General features: G+C 40.4%; 1 protein-coding gene across 14 annotated transcripts in view; it reads left to right on the top strand.

Moving 5' to 3' along the window:
* Positions 1-18845, top strand: part of LOC138855314 (tigger transposable element-derived protein 1-like) — a 30850-nt gene extending 12005 nt beyond the window's left edge. For 3 of the 14 annotated variants that reach the window (XR_011394533.1, XR_011394535.1, XR_011394534.1), the window contains exons 2-5: positions 1785-1971; positions 2735-2887; positions 4986-9801; positions 15952-18845. Coding sequence is in view for 1 of the 14 variants with exons in the window: in XM_070104039.1 (XP_069960140.1) it covers positions 6812-8521 (1710 nt within the window). In the remaining 13 variants the exon portion in view is untranslated. Of the gene's footprint in view, positions 1-1784; positions 1972-2734; positions 3151-3443; positions 3567-4985; positions 10365-15951 lie in introns of those variants that run through there. The other 11 variants (XR_011394536.1, XR_011394538.1, XR_011394544.1 and 8 more) reach the window with 11 other exon arrangements.
* Positions 18846-20284: the final 1439 nt, after the last annotated feature.

Consider the following 20284-nt stretch of genomic DNA (forward strand, 5'->3'; position numbering starts at 1 on the left):
ACACCCAGGATGCCACCCACACCAGTCCACTAACACACAGGATGCCACCCACACCAGTCCACTAACACACAGGATGCCACCCACACCAGTCCACTAACACACAGGATGCCACCCACACCAGTCCACTAACACACAGGATGCCACCCACACCAGTCCACTAACACCCAGGATGCCACCCACACCAGTCCACTAACACACAGGTACCCATTTAACTGATGGGTGAACATAGACAACTGGTGTAAAGAAACACGTCCAATGTTTCAACCTTGGCTGGGAATCAAACCTGGACCCTCACTGTGTGAAACCACCTGTTACCACCAGGACATGGGGCACCGTGCCTAAGTTGTCCTAGTTAATCTCCACACTACTGTAAGTTTATTTACTTACAAGTACACATAAATACAGTTACACAAATTAGCATACAATGTTTGAAGGTAGCATTATAGGTGAACTTAAAAATAGGCTGAAAATTGTCCAGATTTAAGTAGTTATTATGTACTAGGATTAGTCTGTCCGATATGCCCCAGCATGATAGTGACTTTCTTTGTACTTAGCAAACCAAAATTGTAATTACACATTGTAAATAATTATTCAGGTATACACAAATACAGTTACATAGATTATCATACAAGACTGTTCAACTGCCTCCCAGCATACATAAGGGGGATTACCAATAGACCCCTGGTTGTCTTCAAGACCCCTGGTTGTCTTCAAGACCCCTGGCTGTCTTCAAGACCCCTGGCTGTCTTCAAGACCCCTGGTTGTCTTCAAGCAGGCACTGAACAGGCACCTAAAATCAGTACCTGACCAGCCAGGCTGTGGTTGGTACATTGGACTGCGTGCAGCTAGTAATAACAGCCTGGTTGATCAGGCCCTGGTCCACCATGAGGCCTGGTCACAGAACAGGCCACGAGAGCATTGACCCCTGGAACTATCTCCAGGTATACTTAGCAGCATATGTGTAAAGAACCTGGGATAACCTAAAAAAGTCAAAGTGACTTATTTCCATTGGCCAGTAGGCCTGCTGCAGTGCTCCTTCATTCTTATATTCATATGTTTATGTACAGTAGAACCCGCATATGCAGAGATTCGGTTTCTACAGTTTCGGTTATCCACGGTTTACTGTGGCCTGAACATATCCTTAATTTTGCTTAATAATGTTGGCAAGACATGACAGTAGTGATGGTGGCAGTTGTTCAGAGTCTAAGACATGACAGTAGTGATGGTGGCAGTTGTTCAGAGACTAAGACATGACTAGTGATGGTGGCAGTTGTTCAGAGACTAAGACATGACAGTAGTGATGGTGGCAGTTGTTCAGAGACTAAGACACGACAGTAGTGATGGTGGCAGTTGTTCAGAGACTAAGACAAGCCATCAAGTGCTTCCCATTAGTAAAAAAGTGATGATTCTCCACTTACTGTGTGTAATTTATCAATTAAACTTCATCATAGGTATGTATGTAAGTGAGAAACAACTTAGTCGTACCCTGAGTTTCAAACTTTCTTCGTTCCAGAAGGCTATTCAAGTGCCATTACCGAATGAATTTGTTCCCATAAGGAATAATGTAAATTAGATTAGTCAGTTTCAGACCCCAAAAATACACTTACAAAGGCACGGGCAATAATACACTTACATAATTGGTCGAGTTGGGAGCTGTTCAAAACTCGGGGTACCACTGTATGTGCATATGGTTGGGTACTATCTGTGGTTTTGGGCATCCAGGGTAGGTCTTGGAACATATCCCTCATGGATATAAGGAGACTACTGTAGTCTTATCATTACAGGTCTATCAGAATGTGGGAGCCAAGATACAAGAGGACCTATCAGAAGCACCGGTGATCATAGGGGTGAAGCAGGTACCCACTGATCAGCTTATACCCAACAGAACATACTGTTTCTTCTCTCTCACTATTAAAGCTCAGGAAGCCAACATGTCTCTCCTTGATGCTATTTTAGAGAACGTAAGATCAGGTAATATTTGTTAGCATTTTTTACCTGGGGAGGGTTAGCAACCCAGGATAACCTGGGGTGGGGAGGGTTAGCCACCCAGGATAACCTGGGGTGGGGAGGGTTAGCCACCCAGGATAACCCAGGATAGGGAGTGTTAGCCAGCCAGGATAATCCAGGGTAAGGAGAGTTAGCTACCCAGGATAACCCAGGGTAGGGAGTGTTAGCTACCCAGGATAACCCAGGGTAGGGAGAGTTAGCCACCCAGGATAACCCAGGGTAGGGAGTGTTAGCCAGCCAGGATAATCCAGGGTAAGGAGAGTTAGCTATCCAGGGTAGGGAGTGTTTGCCACCCAGGATAACCCAGGGTAGGGAGTGTTAGCCACCCAGGATAACCCAGGGTAGGGAGTGTTAGCCACCCAGGATAACCCAGCATAGGGAGAGTTAGCCACCCAGGATAACCCAGGGTAGGGAGAGTTAGCCACCCAGGATAACCCAAGGTAGGGAGAGTTAGCCAGCCAGGATAACCCAGGGTAGGGAGAGTTAGCCACCCAGGATAACCCAAGAAAGTCAGTGGGTCATCGAGGATTGTCTGTCTTACATATTTCCATTGTGGTCATTCAATCTTGTCCCCCAGGATGCCACCCACACTGGTCACTTACTGCTAGGTGAACAGTGACAGCAGGTGTCTTAAGGAAACACGACCTACTGTTTTCGCCCATACCACGAATCAACCCCCGGACCTCAGTGTGTGAGCTGAGAAATTCACAGTATTTTGTGTTTTCAGAACATCCGGTTGCTGGACTATGAGCGTATGTGTGACAGGCAAGGCCAGCATGTGGTGGCGTTCGGCAAGTATACTGGAGTTGCTTGCATGATCAACATTCTTAATGGACTTGGTCTTTGTCTCCTAATACTTGGGCATCACACACCCTTCATGGTATGCTACTACTTGGGTATCACACACACTTCATGGTATGTTCCTAGCACTTGGGCATCACACACCCTTCATGGTATGTTCCTAGCACTTGGGCATCACACACCCTTCATGGTATGTTCCTAGCACTTGGGCATCACACACCCTTCATGGTATGTTCCTAGCACTTGGGCATCACACACCCTTCATGGTATGTTCCTAGCACTTGGGCATCACACACCCTTCATGGTATGTTCCTAGCACTTGGGCATCACACACCCTTCATGGTATGCCATTAGAAATACCACTCCACGATGGGCAATACTCTACTGGCAGTACTGTACTGACAATAAGTTCTGTCAGTCTTATTATCAGTAACTGCTATAATAATACAAATAATTAGTATAATCAGTAAAAATTGAATCAGTTGATTCCTACAGCACATTGGACCTGCCCATAATTACTGCAACACAGAGATGGCAAGACAGTCAATTCGTGACACTGGCTATGAAATTTCGCTGGGCATGATGCCGAAATCCATTGGTTCTCTGATGTTCATCTTCATGGGCACCGGGAACATGCCGCAGGGGGCCCAGGAGATAGTTCAGGAGCTGCCCCATGAGTATGTCTCTGTGAAGGCGTTGAAGAATTTGAAACTCCTGAACAAATGAACCTGATAGGCATTCAAACTGCTGTACATGGGGTGAGTAATTATGAATGACCTAACTGGTCACACCTCCACCACTAACTGGTCACACCTCCACCACTAACTGGTCACAGACTGTACCATGATTACCGGATGAAGGTTCAAACCTACACCACTAACCGGGCACAGACAAAGTTAAATATTTATTTCAGCTTAATACAATGTTTGTACAGTGATGGGTGACATGATACAATGTGCAGTGATGGGTGACATGACTCAAGAAATCGTAATGACACGATTGCAAACAAACCATACCCCCGGCTGGGATTGAACCCACGGTCATAGAGTCTCAAAACTCCAGCCCGTCGCGTTAGCCACTAGACCAGCTAGCCTAGGTCTAGTGGCTAACGCGACGGGCTGGAGTTTTGAGACTCTATGACCGCAGGTTCAATCCCGGCCGGGGGTATGGTTTATGGGTGACATGATACAATGTACAGTGATGGGTGACATGATACAATGTTTGTACAGAGATGGTTGACATGATATAATGTTTGTACAGTGATGGGTGACATGATACAATGTTTGTGCAGAGATGGGTGACATGATACAATGTACAGTGATGGTTGACATATAATGTTTGTACAGTGATGGGTGACATAATACAATGTTTGTAAAGTGATGGGTGATATGATACAATGTGTGTACAGTGATGGTTGACATGATGCAATGTGTGTACAGTGATGGTTGACATGATACAGTGCATGTACAGTGATGGGTGACATGATACAGTGCTTGTTCAATAATGGGTGACATGATACAATGTATAATGATGGCTGACATGAGACAGTGCTTTTACAGTGATGGTTGACATGATACAATGTTTGTACAGTGATGGGTGACATGATATAGTGCTTGTACAATGATGGGTGACATGATACAATGTACAGTGATGGTTGACATGATACAATGTTTGTACAGTGATGGGTGACATGATACAATGTTTGTATAGTGATGGTTGACATGATACAATGTGTGTACAGTGATGGTTGACATGATACAATGTGTACACAGTGCTTGTACAATGATGATTGACATGATACAGTGCTTGTACAGTTATGGTTGACATGATAGTGCTTGTACAATTATGGGTTACATGATAGTGATTGTACAGTGATGGGTGACATGATAGTGCTTGTACAATGATGGGTGACATGATACAGTGCTTGTACAATGATGGTTGACATGATACAGTGCTTGTACAATGATGGGTGACATGATACAGTGCTTGTACAGTGATGGGTGACATGATACAGTGCTTGTACAATGATGGGTGACATGATACAGTGCTTGTACAATGATGGGTGACATGATACAGTGCTTGTACAGTGATGGGTGACATTTAGGTGTGCAAGCAGGAAGCCCATAGTCATGCAGAGCATTTTGGGTTCAATTTACAATATTTTGACTTTACAACAGTTTGACTTACGAGAGTTCAACTTTACGATGGTGTAGCAGCAATTACTTTGGAGATGAAACTTAAGATAATTACCCAACATGAAGGTAACTTGTATTCATTCATTTACTTTTTAATACTGGTACAGCCTCTCCTCACTTAACGATGGAGTTCCATTCATGAGACCACATCATTAAACAAATTCGTCGCTAAGTGAGGAGCATATTATAATGGTAGTGGGTTTGTGTCAACCAATACAGCAGTGTACTGTATATTGTAATAAACAGAAGAGAGGAAATCAGCTCTAATATACATTATTTAGGTATGAATACTGGTCAGAGAGCCCATTGTAAGTCCGAGGCATCGGTAAAGGAGTATGTCACTAAGTGAGGAGAGGCTGTATTTAGTTAGTTACAGTAATTATTTGTTTATTTACTGATTGAATGACAGTAGTTATTAATTTGTTATTTATTTAGCATATCATATTTATATTCTCCTATGACATTTTCAACTTACGATGGGTTCGTTAGAACATAATCCCATCGTAAGTCAAGGAGCACCTTCCTGTGCCTTTAACAGTGATGTTTCTACTGTTGGTGCAATTCTAAACTTTTGATCATGTTGGTGCTTGAAAATAAAGAATGAGCGAGTGTTTTGGTTGTAAGAATTGTTTAGCATGACAGATAATAATAATAATAATAATAATAATAATAATAATCTTTATTTCTGCAAGTTCATGTACAGTAAATCCTTGACTTAAAAACACCTCGAGAATCTCGTGTATTGTCTATAATATTCATTATAGAGGAAGTCTTCAACTTAGAACACATTGGGGACTTTCTGTATTGTGTATAATAATGATATTATACACAATACAGCTAGCCCTCCACTTTCACGAGCTTCAAATATTCGCAAATGCCCAGCCGCCCAATCATAACATGTACAGGAAGGCCCCGCTTTACGGCGTTTCACTTTACGGCGTTCCGCTAATACGGACATTTCAAATTATGACCAAAACTCGCTATACGGCTCCCCCCACCTGACTTTCTAATACGGTCACCGTGCCCCACCCTGTTTGTTTACATTCTCCATGAGCTCAGTAAGCACTAAGTCTCTCCATTTTGTCTGGAAACTCCAAAATTTCAAATGTTTTTAAAAGTTATTTCATAATTTATATATACTCTGATAATTATACTTATGTATACCTGTACCTAAATAAACTTACACACTGCTTTCATGTAGGTACACATTAAAATCACTAAGAGTCTCTCTACTCTTGATGCAATAATAATAATAATAATAATAATAATAATAATAATAATAATAGTAATAATAGTAATAATAATAGTAATAATAATAATCTCTTGGGCGCATTAATGTCGCATATTACATTAATATAGACATTTCCCTTAATCTATCTATGATATTTTTTTCAAAATTATATAAGAAACACATTATGTAACACACAAACATGATACATGCACCCACAGTATAAAATTTTATACAAATATATACGAGATGTTTACCAAACGGTTTGTAGAAGTGTCGGAAGAATTACGTTTTCTCTAGCCCGTCACCTGTTACTAGGGATAACTGTAGAAAAATATTCCTTTCGTATGCCTTCACTTTATAGCTATAATTCTGTACTAACTTGTACACAGTGTAAGAGTATTTGTTTCGTGATTTAATTATTATAATAATAATAATAAAAATATTGTAAGGTAAAAGTTTCACAAACGCCTGACCGAGTGATCGTCCACAACCTGTTCAGTTTGTTTACGCTGTCTGAGCGCGGTGTATCTCGTTATCTCTCGTTTGCTCTTCGTTAACTAATTGGCTCTCGTTGACGATGGCATCTAAGCTTAGTTGTGATAAAAAGAAGAGTCGTAAGCCTCTTACTTTAAGTGCCAAGTTAGAAATGATTAAACTTAGTGAACAAGGTATGTCAATGGCTGAGATAGCACGTAAGCTTGGTTTGGCTCGTCAAACAGTTAGTACAGTTGTGAACAATAAGGAGAAAGTGTTGCAGGAAGTTAAAAGTGCTACACCAGTGACCACTAAAGTTATAAGAAAACGTGATAACCTTATTGCTGACATGGAAAAACTTTTAATGGTGTGGATTGATGATCAGACTAGTCACAAGGTGCCTTTAAGCAGAGCCATTATCCAGTCCAAAGCCCTAAGTCTCTTCAATTCTATGAAGGCTGAGAGAGGGGAGGAAGCTGCTGAAGATAAATTCTCAGCTAGCAGAGGCTGGTTTAATAGGTTTAAGGAAAGAAGTCAACTTCACAACATCAGAGTGCAGGGTGAAGCTGCAAGCGCTGACAATTTAGCTGCAGAAAATTATCCACTTGAACTAGCCGAGATAATAGAATGTGGTGGATATACCAAGCAACAGATTTTTAATGTGGATGAGACTGCATTATTTTGGAAGAAGATGCCATCTAGGACATTTATTGCTAAGGAAGAGAAGTCAATGCCTGGCTTCAAAGCTGCAAAAGACAGGCTAACACTCTTGCTAGGAGCTAATGCAGCTGGTGACTGCAAGTTAAAACCTATGATGATTTATCACTCAGAGAATCCTAGGGCCCTAAAGAACTATGCAAAAGGCAGCCTTCCAGTTTATTATAAATCTAATTCGAAAGCTTGGATGACTGCCAATCTTTTCATAAGTTGGTTCACGGACTATTTTAAGCCTACAGTTGAGGCTTACTGCAAGGAAAAGAAAATTCCTTTTAATGTTTTACTTGTTTTAGACAATGCCCCTGCCCACCCTACAGCTCTACATGGTATGTACAGGGAGATAAATGTTGCTTTTATACCTCCAAACACAACTTCATTACTGCAGCCGATGGACCAAGGTGTAATTGCAGCCTTTAAATCTTATTACCTAAGAAGAACTTTCATTAAGGCTGTAAATTTCCTAGACAGTGATAAAATGCCTGGGCCTAAAGAAAATAAATTAAAAACCTTTTGGAAAGGTTTCACAATTTTGGATGGCATTAAAAATATTAGAGATGCATGGAATGAAGTTAATGAAACTACACTCAAAGGTGTTTGGAAGAATCTGATTCCTGAACTTATGGATGATTTTGAAGGTTTTGCGAATCCAGTGGGGGAAGTGTGTGTAAACGTTGTTGATATGGCAAGGGAATTAGAACTGGAAGTGGAGCCTGAGGATGTGGAAGAATTGCTTCTCTCTCATGATGAGGTTCTGACAGACCAAGACCTTCTTCTGATTGAAGAGCAAAGAAAGAAATTTCATGAAGAGGAGATCCATCCTGATGATAGTCCTGTTACCATTAAAGAAATGAAAACCCAGGATTTGGAAGAAGCTATCAACCATATAGAAATAACAATGGCAATTTTTGAGAAGATTGATCCAAATTTTGAACGAAGTTCAAAAGTGAATGCAACCCTTTCCCATGATGTTACATGCTATAAAGAAATTTTAAGGGAAAGGAAAAAAAAATCCATGAGGCAAAGTTCAATGCTTTCCTACTTTAAGAAAATATCATGCCAACCTTCAACATCAACAGCCTTCAACATCAACAGCTAGCCTTCAACAGCCTTCAACATCAACATACACCCCTTCAAAAGCCTCACACAAGTCTCCAAAACGAATCAAATTAGTTGAAGAATTAGAGGATGATGGTCTGCCATCTCCTGATTTGATTCAATAACTACATTGCCACTCACCTCTCACACATTCATATTAAGTAATTAAAGTTATGTAATAAATGTACTGTGTGTAATTTTACTTTTCATTGTTTTTTTTAATGCTTAGTTCTATTGCTAATTTAATATATGTCAGTGTAAATACGTTATCTAGCATTTATATGCATTTACAAGGAAAATAAAAGGGTGTTCCACTTTACGGCGGTTTCCGCTTTACGGCGGTAGCCTGGAACCTAACCCGCCGTATAAGTGGGGCCTTCCTGTACTGTATATACAATATTTTATGAAGTTTTCATGTGTTTTATGATTGTTCATGGTTCGGTAGGTTAAGGAAGCAATGTTGTTAGGCTAAGTAAATGCTATTATTGTATTTCGCTGCAATATATTTGCGCATCAAAACATTAGCGAGCACTACAGTATTATTATATTTCCCTACATCATATTTATGCACCAAGCATTTGCGAATTTTCAAGATTCGCGAGGTTCTTGATCCCCAACCCTTGTGAATATGGAGGGCCTCCTGTAATGATATGATACACAAGATTCTCAATATGTTTGTAAGTCAAGGACTAACTGTACAAGGTATACAGACCATAACTGACATCAGTGACATACTACTATGTGTATAGAAAATCCCTTGTTATGTAGAGCATTTCCTGCAACTTGGGTTTCTGCATTTTGCGGCTTATTAGACGCATTTTTTTCCATAAAATGTCTCCAGAAACCACCCTGCATCCTATAAACTGATGGTCAGTGACTGGGGCGGGTTATTTGTGTATCGTTCCAGTCACGGTATTGTGCCTTTTTTTATTTTGGGGTGTGGGGTGGGCTGTAGCTCTCCCAGTTATATCCGATGCTGAACCATTGAAATAAAACAAATCATAAGTTGTGAAATACAGTAATTTTGTCCCCAGGATGCGACCCACACCAGTTGGATTACTGGGTGAAGGCTCAAACCTCCATCACTAACTGGTTACAAAGCATGCCATGTTTATTTCTCCTGGGTGACTTAGTTATTTTCTTTCTGTGAGCAGCGACCAACATGTTTATTCTTGTGAGGTGAGCCGTCGTGACCACTTGGTTCGTAAAGACAGTGGACAGTAGGATGCTGTCGAATATGAAGAACATACTGAGAGATGCATCTCTGTCTTTGCTCACAAGGTCAGTATTTTTTGCTCACAAGGTCATTGTCCTGCTCACAAGGTCCTTGTCATGCTCGCATGGTCATTGTCCTGCTTACAAGGTTATTGTCCTGCTCACATGACACTCTTCAGGTCACTAGTTCTATCTAGGCTGGAATATTGCTGCACACTAACAGCACCTTTCAAGGCAGGTGAAATTGCTGACCTAGAAAATGTACAGAGAACCTTCACGGCGCGCATAACGGAGATAAAACACCTCAATTACTGGGAGCGCTTGAAGTTCCTGAACCTGTACTCCCTAGAACACAGGCAAGAGAGATACATAATTATATACACTCGGAAAATTCTAGAGGGATTAGTACCAAACTTGCACACGAAAATCACTCCCTACGAAAGCAAAAGACTCGGCAGATGATGCAACATCCCCCCAATGAAAAGCAGGGGTGTCACTAGCACGTTAAGAGACAACACAATAAGTGTCAGGGGCCCAAGTCTGTTCAACTGCCTCCCAGCATACATAAGGGAGATTACCAATAAACCCCTGGGTGTCTTCAAGCAGACTGGACAGGCACCTAAAGTCAGTACCTGACCAGCTGGGCTGTAGTTCATATGTTGGATTGCGTGCAGCCAGCAGTATCAACCTGGTTGATCAGGCCATGATCCACCATGAGGCCTGGTCACAGACCGGGCTACGGGGGTGTTGAACCCCAGAGCTCTCTCCAGGTAAACATGGTCACTGTTCTGCTCACAAGGTCATTGTCCTGCATACAAGGTTATTGTCCTGCTCACCAAATTAATTTCTTATGAGGTCATTTTCTTGGTCATAAGAACAGTTTTCTTGATTGTTTGAGACAGCCAAAATTATTAGCAAAAAACATTTTTTTTAAAGATTAAATATAAATACAGAAAACAATGACAAATAAATATAAAGCAATAATAAAATGGATAAATGAATATTTAACATCACACTTACCTTGACTCTTGTTGGTGTATGGCAGACAGGTTGGAGGGGAGAGGAAGGCGAGTTTATTATGCTTCAATATGATGCTATTATCATCTCTATGGCTTATTTATCTATCACAATTCATCTAATATGACATAATAAACACTATTATTTATAATAACATAGAAACATGATATATATTCTAACATGAATAAAATATGTTATAATGTATGTGAGGAGTAAGTGGTGGAAGTGTTGTTGTTGGGTTTATAATGGCCACTGAGAGACGCCATACATAGTGGTGGTGGAGGTGAGGCGGCAGCAGAACCCCCACCACTAGACACTTAATGTACGTAATTTATAAATAAGAAATGGTGGAGGTGAGGCGGCAGCAGAACCCACCACCACTATCACACTTAATGTACGTAATTTGTAAATAAGAAATATTTACATTTTAATTTATAAATAAAGAAATATTTACATTGTAATTTATAAATAAGTTTATTCAGGTGTACACAAATAGTTATGTACGTAGATTATCTTACATAGCACCATGTGTGTAAAGTACCTAGGATAACCCAAAAAAGTCAGAGTGACTTACGTATTTCCATTGGGGTCCTTTTATATTTACACTTACATTTACTTTTATCTCCATGGGGAAGTGGAACAGAATTCTTCCTCCGTAAGCCATGCGTGTTGTAAGAGGCGACTAAAATGCCAGGAGCAAGGGGCTAGTAACCCCTTCTCCTGTATAAATTACTAAATTTAAAAAGAGAAACTTTCATTTTTCTTTTTGGGTCACCCCGCCTTGGTGGGATACAGCCGGTTGGTTGAAAAAAAAAAAATTTACTTTTATACTCACACTTATATTTACACTTACCTTGGAGGAGATGTTTGTTTAATTAGTTCGATGGAGGAGATGCTGGCAGAGGTTTAGGGTGGTGGAAGATACGTAGCAGGGCGGCATATGTTCAGCGGTTCTATACACATCCAACAACATTGGAGAGTTACTTTCATATCGTTTTTCTGTCGCTTACTCGCTTAACTTATTTGCTACACTGTTAATTCTACACTTTATCACTGGCTGGCACTATAGCCTTTATCGATACCTGCTGCTTTAGTATCGTACGTATCGTAGAATCACTGAATCACTGCAGAAGGCACATTCTCCTCTCTCTTCCTCCTCCACTTTGGTACTTTGCTACGAGTTTTTTTTTTTTTAATTCGCTTGTGCTTCTTTCCTTCTTTACCACAGGGCTGGCACTAGAAGCTTTCTTTGGGCCCATGGTGGTATATTTAGCAGTTACAAGCACTAACAACAATGGAATAATACAAAATATATCACATGTATGCGTGGAATCATCCTCACTGGCTTGTAAACAATGGCACACTACATGGAGTGGACGGGTGGCCGTGGCTCAGGCCGCGTGGACACGTTTGGGACGAATGCCCTTAATCAAGTTCTTGGGCGTTAGCCTAGCCAATATTTTGATGCAAAAAGTGCCGCTAACTGATTTTGCCATTAGCCAATGCGGCCGTTAACTGAGCATCCACTGTACTTGTAGTAGTCACTGACAATTATATAGCACTTGTAGTAGCCCCTGATAGTTATATAGTTTTAGTTTTAGTGATCTACTGTATCAAATGCTTTCCATAGGTTTGTGAAGAGCCCCAGAGGACATTCATTTTTTCAGTTGCTGTACAGTACGTATATAGTAATTCGAGCATCTGAGGTAGTACAATTTATGATACAATCTTACATTTTTAAGTTCGTAATTAGTTCTTTTACAGTGGTAAAATACAAATATTCTATATTTTACTCTATTATTAGCCCTTTGGAGGTTTCGGACGTACTAGTACGTCTTACGACTCAGGGTTTTTGATATACTAGTACGCCTAAATTCTAATGCCCTCAAATCTAGTGAGAGAAAGCTGGTAGGCCTACATATGAAAGAATGGGTCTATGTGGTCAGTGTGCACAGTATAAAAAAATCCTGCAGCACACAGTGCGTAATGAGAAAAAAAACTTTGACCGTGTTTTTGGATTAAAACAGCGAATTTGCACTGTATTTTCGTATGGTATTTATTGTTGTATTCTAGTTTTCTTGGTCTCATTTTATAGAATGGAAGACATATTACAGAAATTGAGATGATTTTGACTGGTTTTACAATGAAAAGTACCTTGAAATTGAGCTCAAAGTAGCAGAAATATTCGATTTTTACCAAATTTCAAAAGTAAACAAATCATGCCAAGCATCCAATACACATCAACTGGTGAGTCTAATATTCTTTCACAAGTGCGCTGATATTATTTATACCATTTCTACACTAATGCAGTAGTCTGCATAACAGTAAATCTTATTTTTTTTTTTTGTAAGAATAAAAATTCAAAGTGGAAAGCCAAAGAAATATAAGAGGGGCCTGGGGATGTGACTAACGAACAGAGAACTTGTTATTTTAGTGCCAGGAATGTCTTTCTTGTTTATTCTGGACCCTATTTGGAAATTGGCATCTTTTGAAATTTGTGTGAAAAGGCAAAATTGCTAAATTCTGACCACTGTATTGGATAGTTGAAATCGGTAAATGGGTGGTTTCTTGTACTCATTTGATGGAAAAAATGGAGTTCTAGCGAAATAATTATGATTTTTGTCGACTAGTACACTGGAATTGGCCGAAAATAGGGCTCAAAGTGGGCAAAATCGCTGATGCTTAAACATCGTCGAGACCGCTAACTTCGCGAGAGCATAATTCCGTAAGTTTTCCATCAAATTTCATACTTTTGGTGCCATTATGATCGGGAAAAGATTCTCTATCTTCTCATAAGAAAAAATAAATATTTTTTTTTTTTGAAATTTGGCCGACCCTGAGAACAAGTCTCTGAGAGGACCTGTCGACCCCCAAAGGGTTAATGTATGAGGTAGTACAATTTATGATACAATCAATCTATGATAACCTCAATTTATGATAACCAGTGGGACTTCTTTTTTTTCTATTGCAGTGTATACATGTATATGTTCTAGCATGTGTATAATAGCATCATTAGTATAATAGCATCATTAGCCTGAATCCAAATTGGCAGGGGTTGAGTATGTTTTGGGAGATGAGGTAGGAGTAGATTCGTTTATGAATTAATTTTCCGAAGATTTTTGAGAGTAGTTCGTAATTAAGTTCATTTACTCTATTATTAACATGAGGTAAAACAGACCAGTATCTAACTTGTGCTTTTATTCAGCCTAAACCCAAAGTGACAGGGGTTCAGTATGTTATGGGATAGGAGGCAGGAGTAGATTTGTTTATGTATTATTTTTTTGAAGACTTTAGAGAACAAAGGCAAATTATATATTGATCTTTAGTTACTTAGTTCTGTAGGATTGACTCTTTTGAGGATCAGGGTGACCCTTGCCATCCATACTCAAGACAGCACGGGACACCTCAAAGTACTATACGTATAACTATATATACAGAGCTAAATAACTACAGAATAACATCTAACTCTCCTTTGCTCTCTGAAATCTTCGAAAAAATAATCCATAAACAAATCTACTCCTACCTCCTATCCCATAATATACTGAACCTTTGCCAGTTTGGGTTTAGACCTGAATAAAAGCACAAATGATCAATTATTCAGATGCTCGAATTACTATATACAGCAACTGAAAAAAATGAATATCCTCTGGGGCTCTTCATAGACCTACGTAAAGCATTTGATACAGTAGACCTCGATGACGCACTGACTTTCTTGGGTTATCCTGGGTGGCTAACCCTCCGGGGTTAAAAATCCGAACAAAATCTTATCTTATCTTACCATGCACCTAAAACTAGAGCATTATGGGGTCAGAGGACACACTCTTCTTTCAATACACCGGCTGTATCCCAACGAGGCGGGGCGGCCCAAAAGGAAAAACAGAAGTTTCTCCTTTCACATTTAGTAACATATACAGAAGAGGTTACTAGCCCCTTGCTCCTGGCATTTTAGTTCCCTCTTACAACACGCATGGCTTACAGAGGAAGAATTCTGTTCCACTTCCCTATGGAGGAGGACACTCTCTCACATAAAATCTTATCTTAGTGAAGACTTCTTTCTTTCTTTCAATATATTGGCTGTATCCCAAAAGGCAGGGTGACCCAAAAAGAAAAATGAAAGTTTCTCTTTTAAATTTAGTAATTTATACGGGAGAAAGGGTTACTAGCCCCTTGCTCCCGGCATTTTAGTTGATTCTTACAACACGCATGGCTTGCGGAGGAAGAATTCTGTTCCACTTCCCCATGGAAATAAGAGGAAATAAACAAGAACAGGGACTAGAAAGAAAATAGAAGAATACCCAGAGGGGTGTATATATATATACTTGTACATGTATGTGTAGTGTGACCTAAGTGTAAGTAGAAGTAGCAAGACGTACCTGAAATCTTGCATGTTCATGAGACAGACAAAAGACACCAGCAATCCTACCATCATGTAAAACAATTACAGGTTTTCGTTGTACACTCACTTGGCAGGACGGTAGTACCTCCCTGGGCGGTTGCTGTCTACCAACCTACTACCTAGGCTTAGTGAAGACATTAGTATGTATTCATAAATGGCGTGACTTCCAATACTCAGCCTGTAGTTGTATTTATTGTTCGTGGTTCATGTATATTTGTCCTAGGTCCTCTACTCTTTCTTATTTACATCAATGACCTCCCAAATGCACATCCTGTACCTTTATAAAGTTGCTTGACAAGGTACATCCTGTACCATTATACTGACAAAGGTATATCTTGGACCATTATAAAGTCACTTAACAAAGGTACATCCTGGGCCACTATAAAAGTACATGAGGAAACAAATGCTCCCTAAATATTTCCTTTCCAAATTATTGACCAGTTACAAATTTTTGTCATTATTGTTTAGCATTTTAGTTGACAATTAGTGTTTTCTAATACGTAGAGGTTTTATGTACCAGTAAATGTAAGTTAGTGTACTTTAGGATAAACGGTTTTGTAAGTACATTATCCTTGTTTTATCGGTGTTTTATTAAGGTAGCAGGAAGGTAAACCAAGGGCTTTAAATACAGAAAGTTGCAAATAGTACTTAATTATTAAGGATGTGTATCTGTGTGCCTCTGACAAGACAGTGATGGTGTGAATGATGGTCAAAGTGTCTTCTTTTTTGGGTCACCCTGCCTTGTTGCTGTGTTTTTACTGAATCATCTTATATATAAAAAACCGTCATTTGTTGTTTCTCAGGTGCTGTATAATCAGTACGAGTTTAGAGCTTCCCAATGACTCTGAAGGTAAGTCTGTCAGGCTGGATTATTAAAGGCTGAATGGCTTGCCTTGTGAAACTCTTATGTATTGAGAAGATCACTTTATTAACTATTGTAAAAAGTGTAGTGGCATTATTTTTTTTTGTGTGTGTTTAAAGATTAATAACTTTGTCATCTCATAAGAATGGAATAATGTGAATTTGTAAAATACTTTTTTTGTTACATTTTGGACTACAGATGCTTATTGACTTATAGTGGGGTTATGTTCCCACAAAACCATCGAAAATATTTTGTCAGATATGAATGATATGATAAATAAGTCAATAAATAACTACTGTCACTGAATAATAATTAACTAAATACCAGTATTGAAAAGTCAGTAAATGAATACAAGTTATGGACTTGTTGCCTTCATATTGGGTAATTATCTCAAGTTTCACCTCCACAGTAATTGTTGCCACACCATCGTAAAGTTGAAATATCCTGAGTTGAACCATTGTAGGTTGAGGCGCACCTGTAGTGTGTGGTATTGTGATAAAAGAATAGCCATTTATTGCAGGAATATTGTTCTAGTACATGTATTTGACCACACTTTACATTTATTGCAGGAATACTGCTCTAGTACATGTATTTGACCACACTTTACATTTATTGCAGGTATACTGCTCTAGTACATGTATTTGACCACACTTTACATTTATTGCAGGTATACTGCTCTAGTACATGTGTTTGACCACACTTTACATTTTATCACAGGAATTTTTTTTGTACATATGTCAGCATAGTTGTTGATCCCCTGTATGTGTTGTATAGCTTATCTTAGTATCATAGTTAGTACCATCCATATGTTTTACATACACGACCCCTTTGCTAGGCCTAGTGACTAGTTTGTATGACATCACGTGATCCCGCATGAGTGCGTGGGCTGCGCTGCATCGGCCTCAGTTCCCGCATAGGTCTACGCCAGGCAAGACACAGCAGGTTGGGCTCTCCCCCTTCATACTCTGCTAATATAAGTGTTACCATCCAACAAGTGTGTTTTACTCCAATCATCAAATCTCCTATGAACTCCCACTACACATATTCAAAGTTAAAAAGGAGAATGATATATTTATTGTTTGTGGTTTATGTATATTTGTAAATACTGTAGGGGTTATACAACACCTGGCTTGGTTATGCAACACCTGACTTGGTTATGCAATACCTGGTTTGCTTATGCAATATCTGGCTTGGTTGTGCAACACCTGGCTGGGCTATAAAATACCTGGCTGGGCTATACACCACCAGGCTTGGTTGTACACCACCTGGCTTGGTTGTACACCACCTGGCTTGGTTGTACACCACCTGGCTTGGTTATACACTACCTGGCTTGGTTATACACCACCTGGCTTGGTTATACACCACCTGGCTTGGTTATACACCACCTGGCTTGGTTATACACCACCTGGATTGGTTATACTCAAATGATCTCTACAGATTCAGCATTTTCCATAACTGTAACAATTTTCCTGGCTAGGATGTTCATCTCTGGAGTACTGTAGCCACAGTTCCCTTGTCCTCACATCAAACAAGCAAAGGTTATTGTCTGCTAGATGGTCTGTATACAAGATCAAATGAAGAATAGATCTTCGATTATGCAGCATCCTTGGCTGGGGTTGAACAAGAGTCAAAAACACGATAGTTACATCATTTTTTTTTTTTTATTTTGTTAGAGTGTTAGCAAAATAGGATTAATCAGGGGATTCAGAGAACCTGGTTAGTGGGACTTTGAGTTCTGGAAGTGGGAAGTACAGTACCTGTACTCTGAAGGATGGGTGAGGATGTTACAGTTCTGGAGGTGGGAAGTACAGTACCTGCACTCTGAAGGATGAGTGAGGATGTTACAGTTCTGGCGGTGGGAAGTACAGTACCTGCACTCTGAAGGATGAGTGAGGATGTTACAGTTCTGGAGGTGGGAAGTATAGTACCTGCACTCTGAAGGATGGGTGAGGATGTTACAGTTCGAAGGGTCACATTAACTGTGATGTTACATTACTTCTGACAAGACAGCTATTGAATGAATGATGGTGAATGTCTTTCCTCTTTTATTTCATTGCCCCATCATGGTGGGAGACAACTGATATGTAAAAAAATATATTGTTTTTCTGGATTATTTTTCAGGTCTCTGTATTAAAAACTGCTGCACAGTTTTGAATTTCAGATGACCAATTGCTGGATAATCAATGATGTATTTATTTAGCCACACAGTTATGTGCATGATAATGTGTATACATGTGTAGGATGAGGATCTTCCATATATTAAGCTTTACTGGGCATCAACATGACACTGTATATCTCTGAATTCATATAGGTAACGAATAACAGTATTTTTATGCCTTTCTCATAATTCAGTGTTATACAACAGCATTGTACAATCAGTACCATTTTGTGATGTAGTGCTTGTGAGGTCACTAAGGGAGACCTAACTCCAGTAAATTGTCACACACCTTGCCTTGGCAAATAGTTGTCAGACATGCCTCTCGGCTTAAGTCAGGTCTTTTTTTCTTGAACTTGTGTCAGGTTGTAACATGTGGGCTATGCCTTGTGGGGAAGGGGGGTGCTTTAAGGACCATATAAGCTCAAGGAAACAGCTAGAGAGGGAGGTTGGTGACTGGTCCGGTGAATGGGAGCCCTGGACAGCTGTGTGTTTAGTGGACCACGCATTGCGAATCTCGGGTCAGCTGGTCGGTGAATTAAGAGTGAGTACAAGTCTGTGTTACTGATAACATCTACCCTTTCCCTGGTAATAAGTCTCATTGGTCAGTTGTGTAATTTTCCATCAGGATATGTTGTATTCTCGCTCTTTATGTTATTAAGTAAACTATAGCCATAGTTCCCATTTTTATTTGTACCCTCTTATGCCATTCCTATTCTGTTAAGCACTGGGATAATACAGAAGACATGCTCACTTGCTGGGATACCTCAGGCAGAGTGAGTAAAGGTCTCACAATTTTCAGAAGTTTTTCAATGTGTCAGCCATATCCCACTGAGGCAGGGCGACCTAAAAAGAAAAACAAGTCTTTTTTTATATTTAGTGATGTATACAGGAGAAGGGGTTACTAGCCCCTTGCTACTGGCATTCCTCTTCAAGGGGGGCTCCTTGGCATGGTGAAGAGGCTCTTGGTCTGAGGAATTAGACCTGTTGGTCTCCTTCCTCAGACCAAACCTAATTACCCCCCAATCCCCCTTTTCCTATCCCATCCTCCCCTTTTTCCTTTCCTCCTCCCCCCATCCCTCCCTTATTCCCTTCCTCTTTTTGGCCTTTGGGATTCTTTCCACAGGCTTACTGGTTCCTAGGTAGGGGGAAGGGCACCGGGGTCAATCTCATTCCGTTGAAGTTCTTGCCTGTGGAATCTGGATTGCCTGGGGATATCCAATTCCCTCTCTGGTCTTCCGGGGGGTGGCTTTGGGTGTCTTTTGGGTGACGGGTGTATCTCTGGAGGCCGCCTTTCGGATTCCAGGGGTGGTGGCCAAAGGAGGTATGCTTTGTGGCAGATATCCGGCCGCCCTCTCTTTGGTCCACTGAGGTAGCTCGGCAGATGTGAGGTTGCTATCCTGGATTGCTGGTTTACTGGCATGAAGGGTAGGGTATGGCACGGGTTCCATGCCGCATCTGCACTACTTGCGGTGTTGAGGTCTTCTTGGGCGCGGAGAGTGATTTCCGGCCCTTTCATTCCTCCTAGGAACTATTCCCCGTTCCCCTTTTTTTCTTTTTTTTTTTCTTAAAAAGAAAGAAGTAACCTAGCATGCGGTCGATCGTGTTTCCAATTGGGCCACCATGCACGGGTTTAAATTTTCCAGTACCAAAACTCACCAAATTACTTTCACTAGACGCTCTGTCAGCTCCGATCATCCTTTGTACCTCTATGGCTCCTGTATCCCTGAATGTGATAGTCAGGTTTCTAGGCCTTCTCTTTGACCATAGGTTATCCTGGAAACCTCACGTTACCTCTCTGAAGGCAACTTGTCACAACCGGCTGAACCTTCTTAAAACCCTTGCTCATCTTTCATGGGGAGCTGATCGTCGAACTCTCCTTCGCCTACATTCAGCCCTCATTTTATCGAAACTTGATTATGGTGACCAGATCTGTTCAGTGGCCTCTCCTGCTACTCTCTCTAGCCTCAACCCCATCCATCACCAAGGATTACATTTATCTTGGTGCTTTTTGCTCTTTCCCTGTTGAGAGCCTCTATGCAGAAGCGAATGTTCCATCCTTGTCTGTACGCTCTCACAATCTCCGCAATCCTTCAATTTATAGAATGGTCACCGATAT

This window comes from Cherax quadricarinatus, chromosome 89 (genome assembly GCF_038502225.1).
Source record: "Cherax quadricarinatus isolate ZL_2023a chromosome 89, ASM3850222v1, whole genome shotgun sequence".
Taxonomy (NCBI): domain Eukaryota; kingdom Metazoa; phylum Arthropoda; class Malacostraca; order Decapoda; family Parastacidae; genus Cherax; species Cherax quadricarinatus.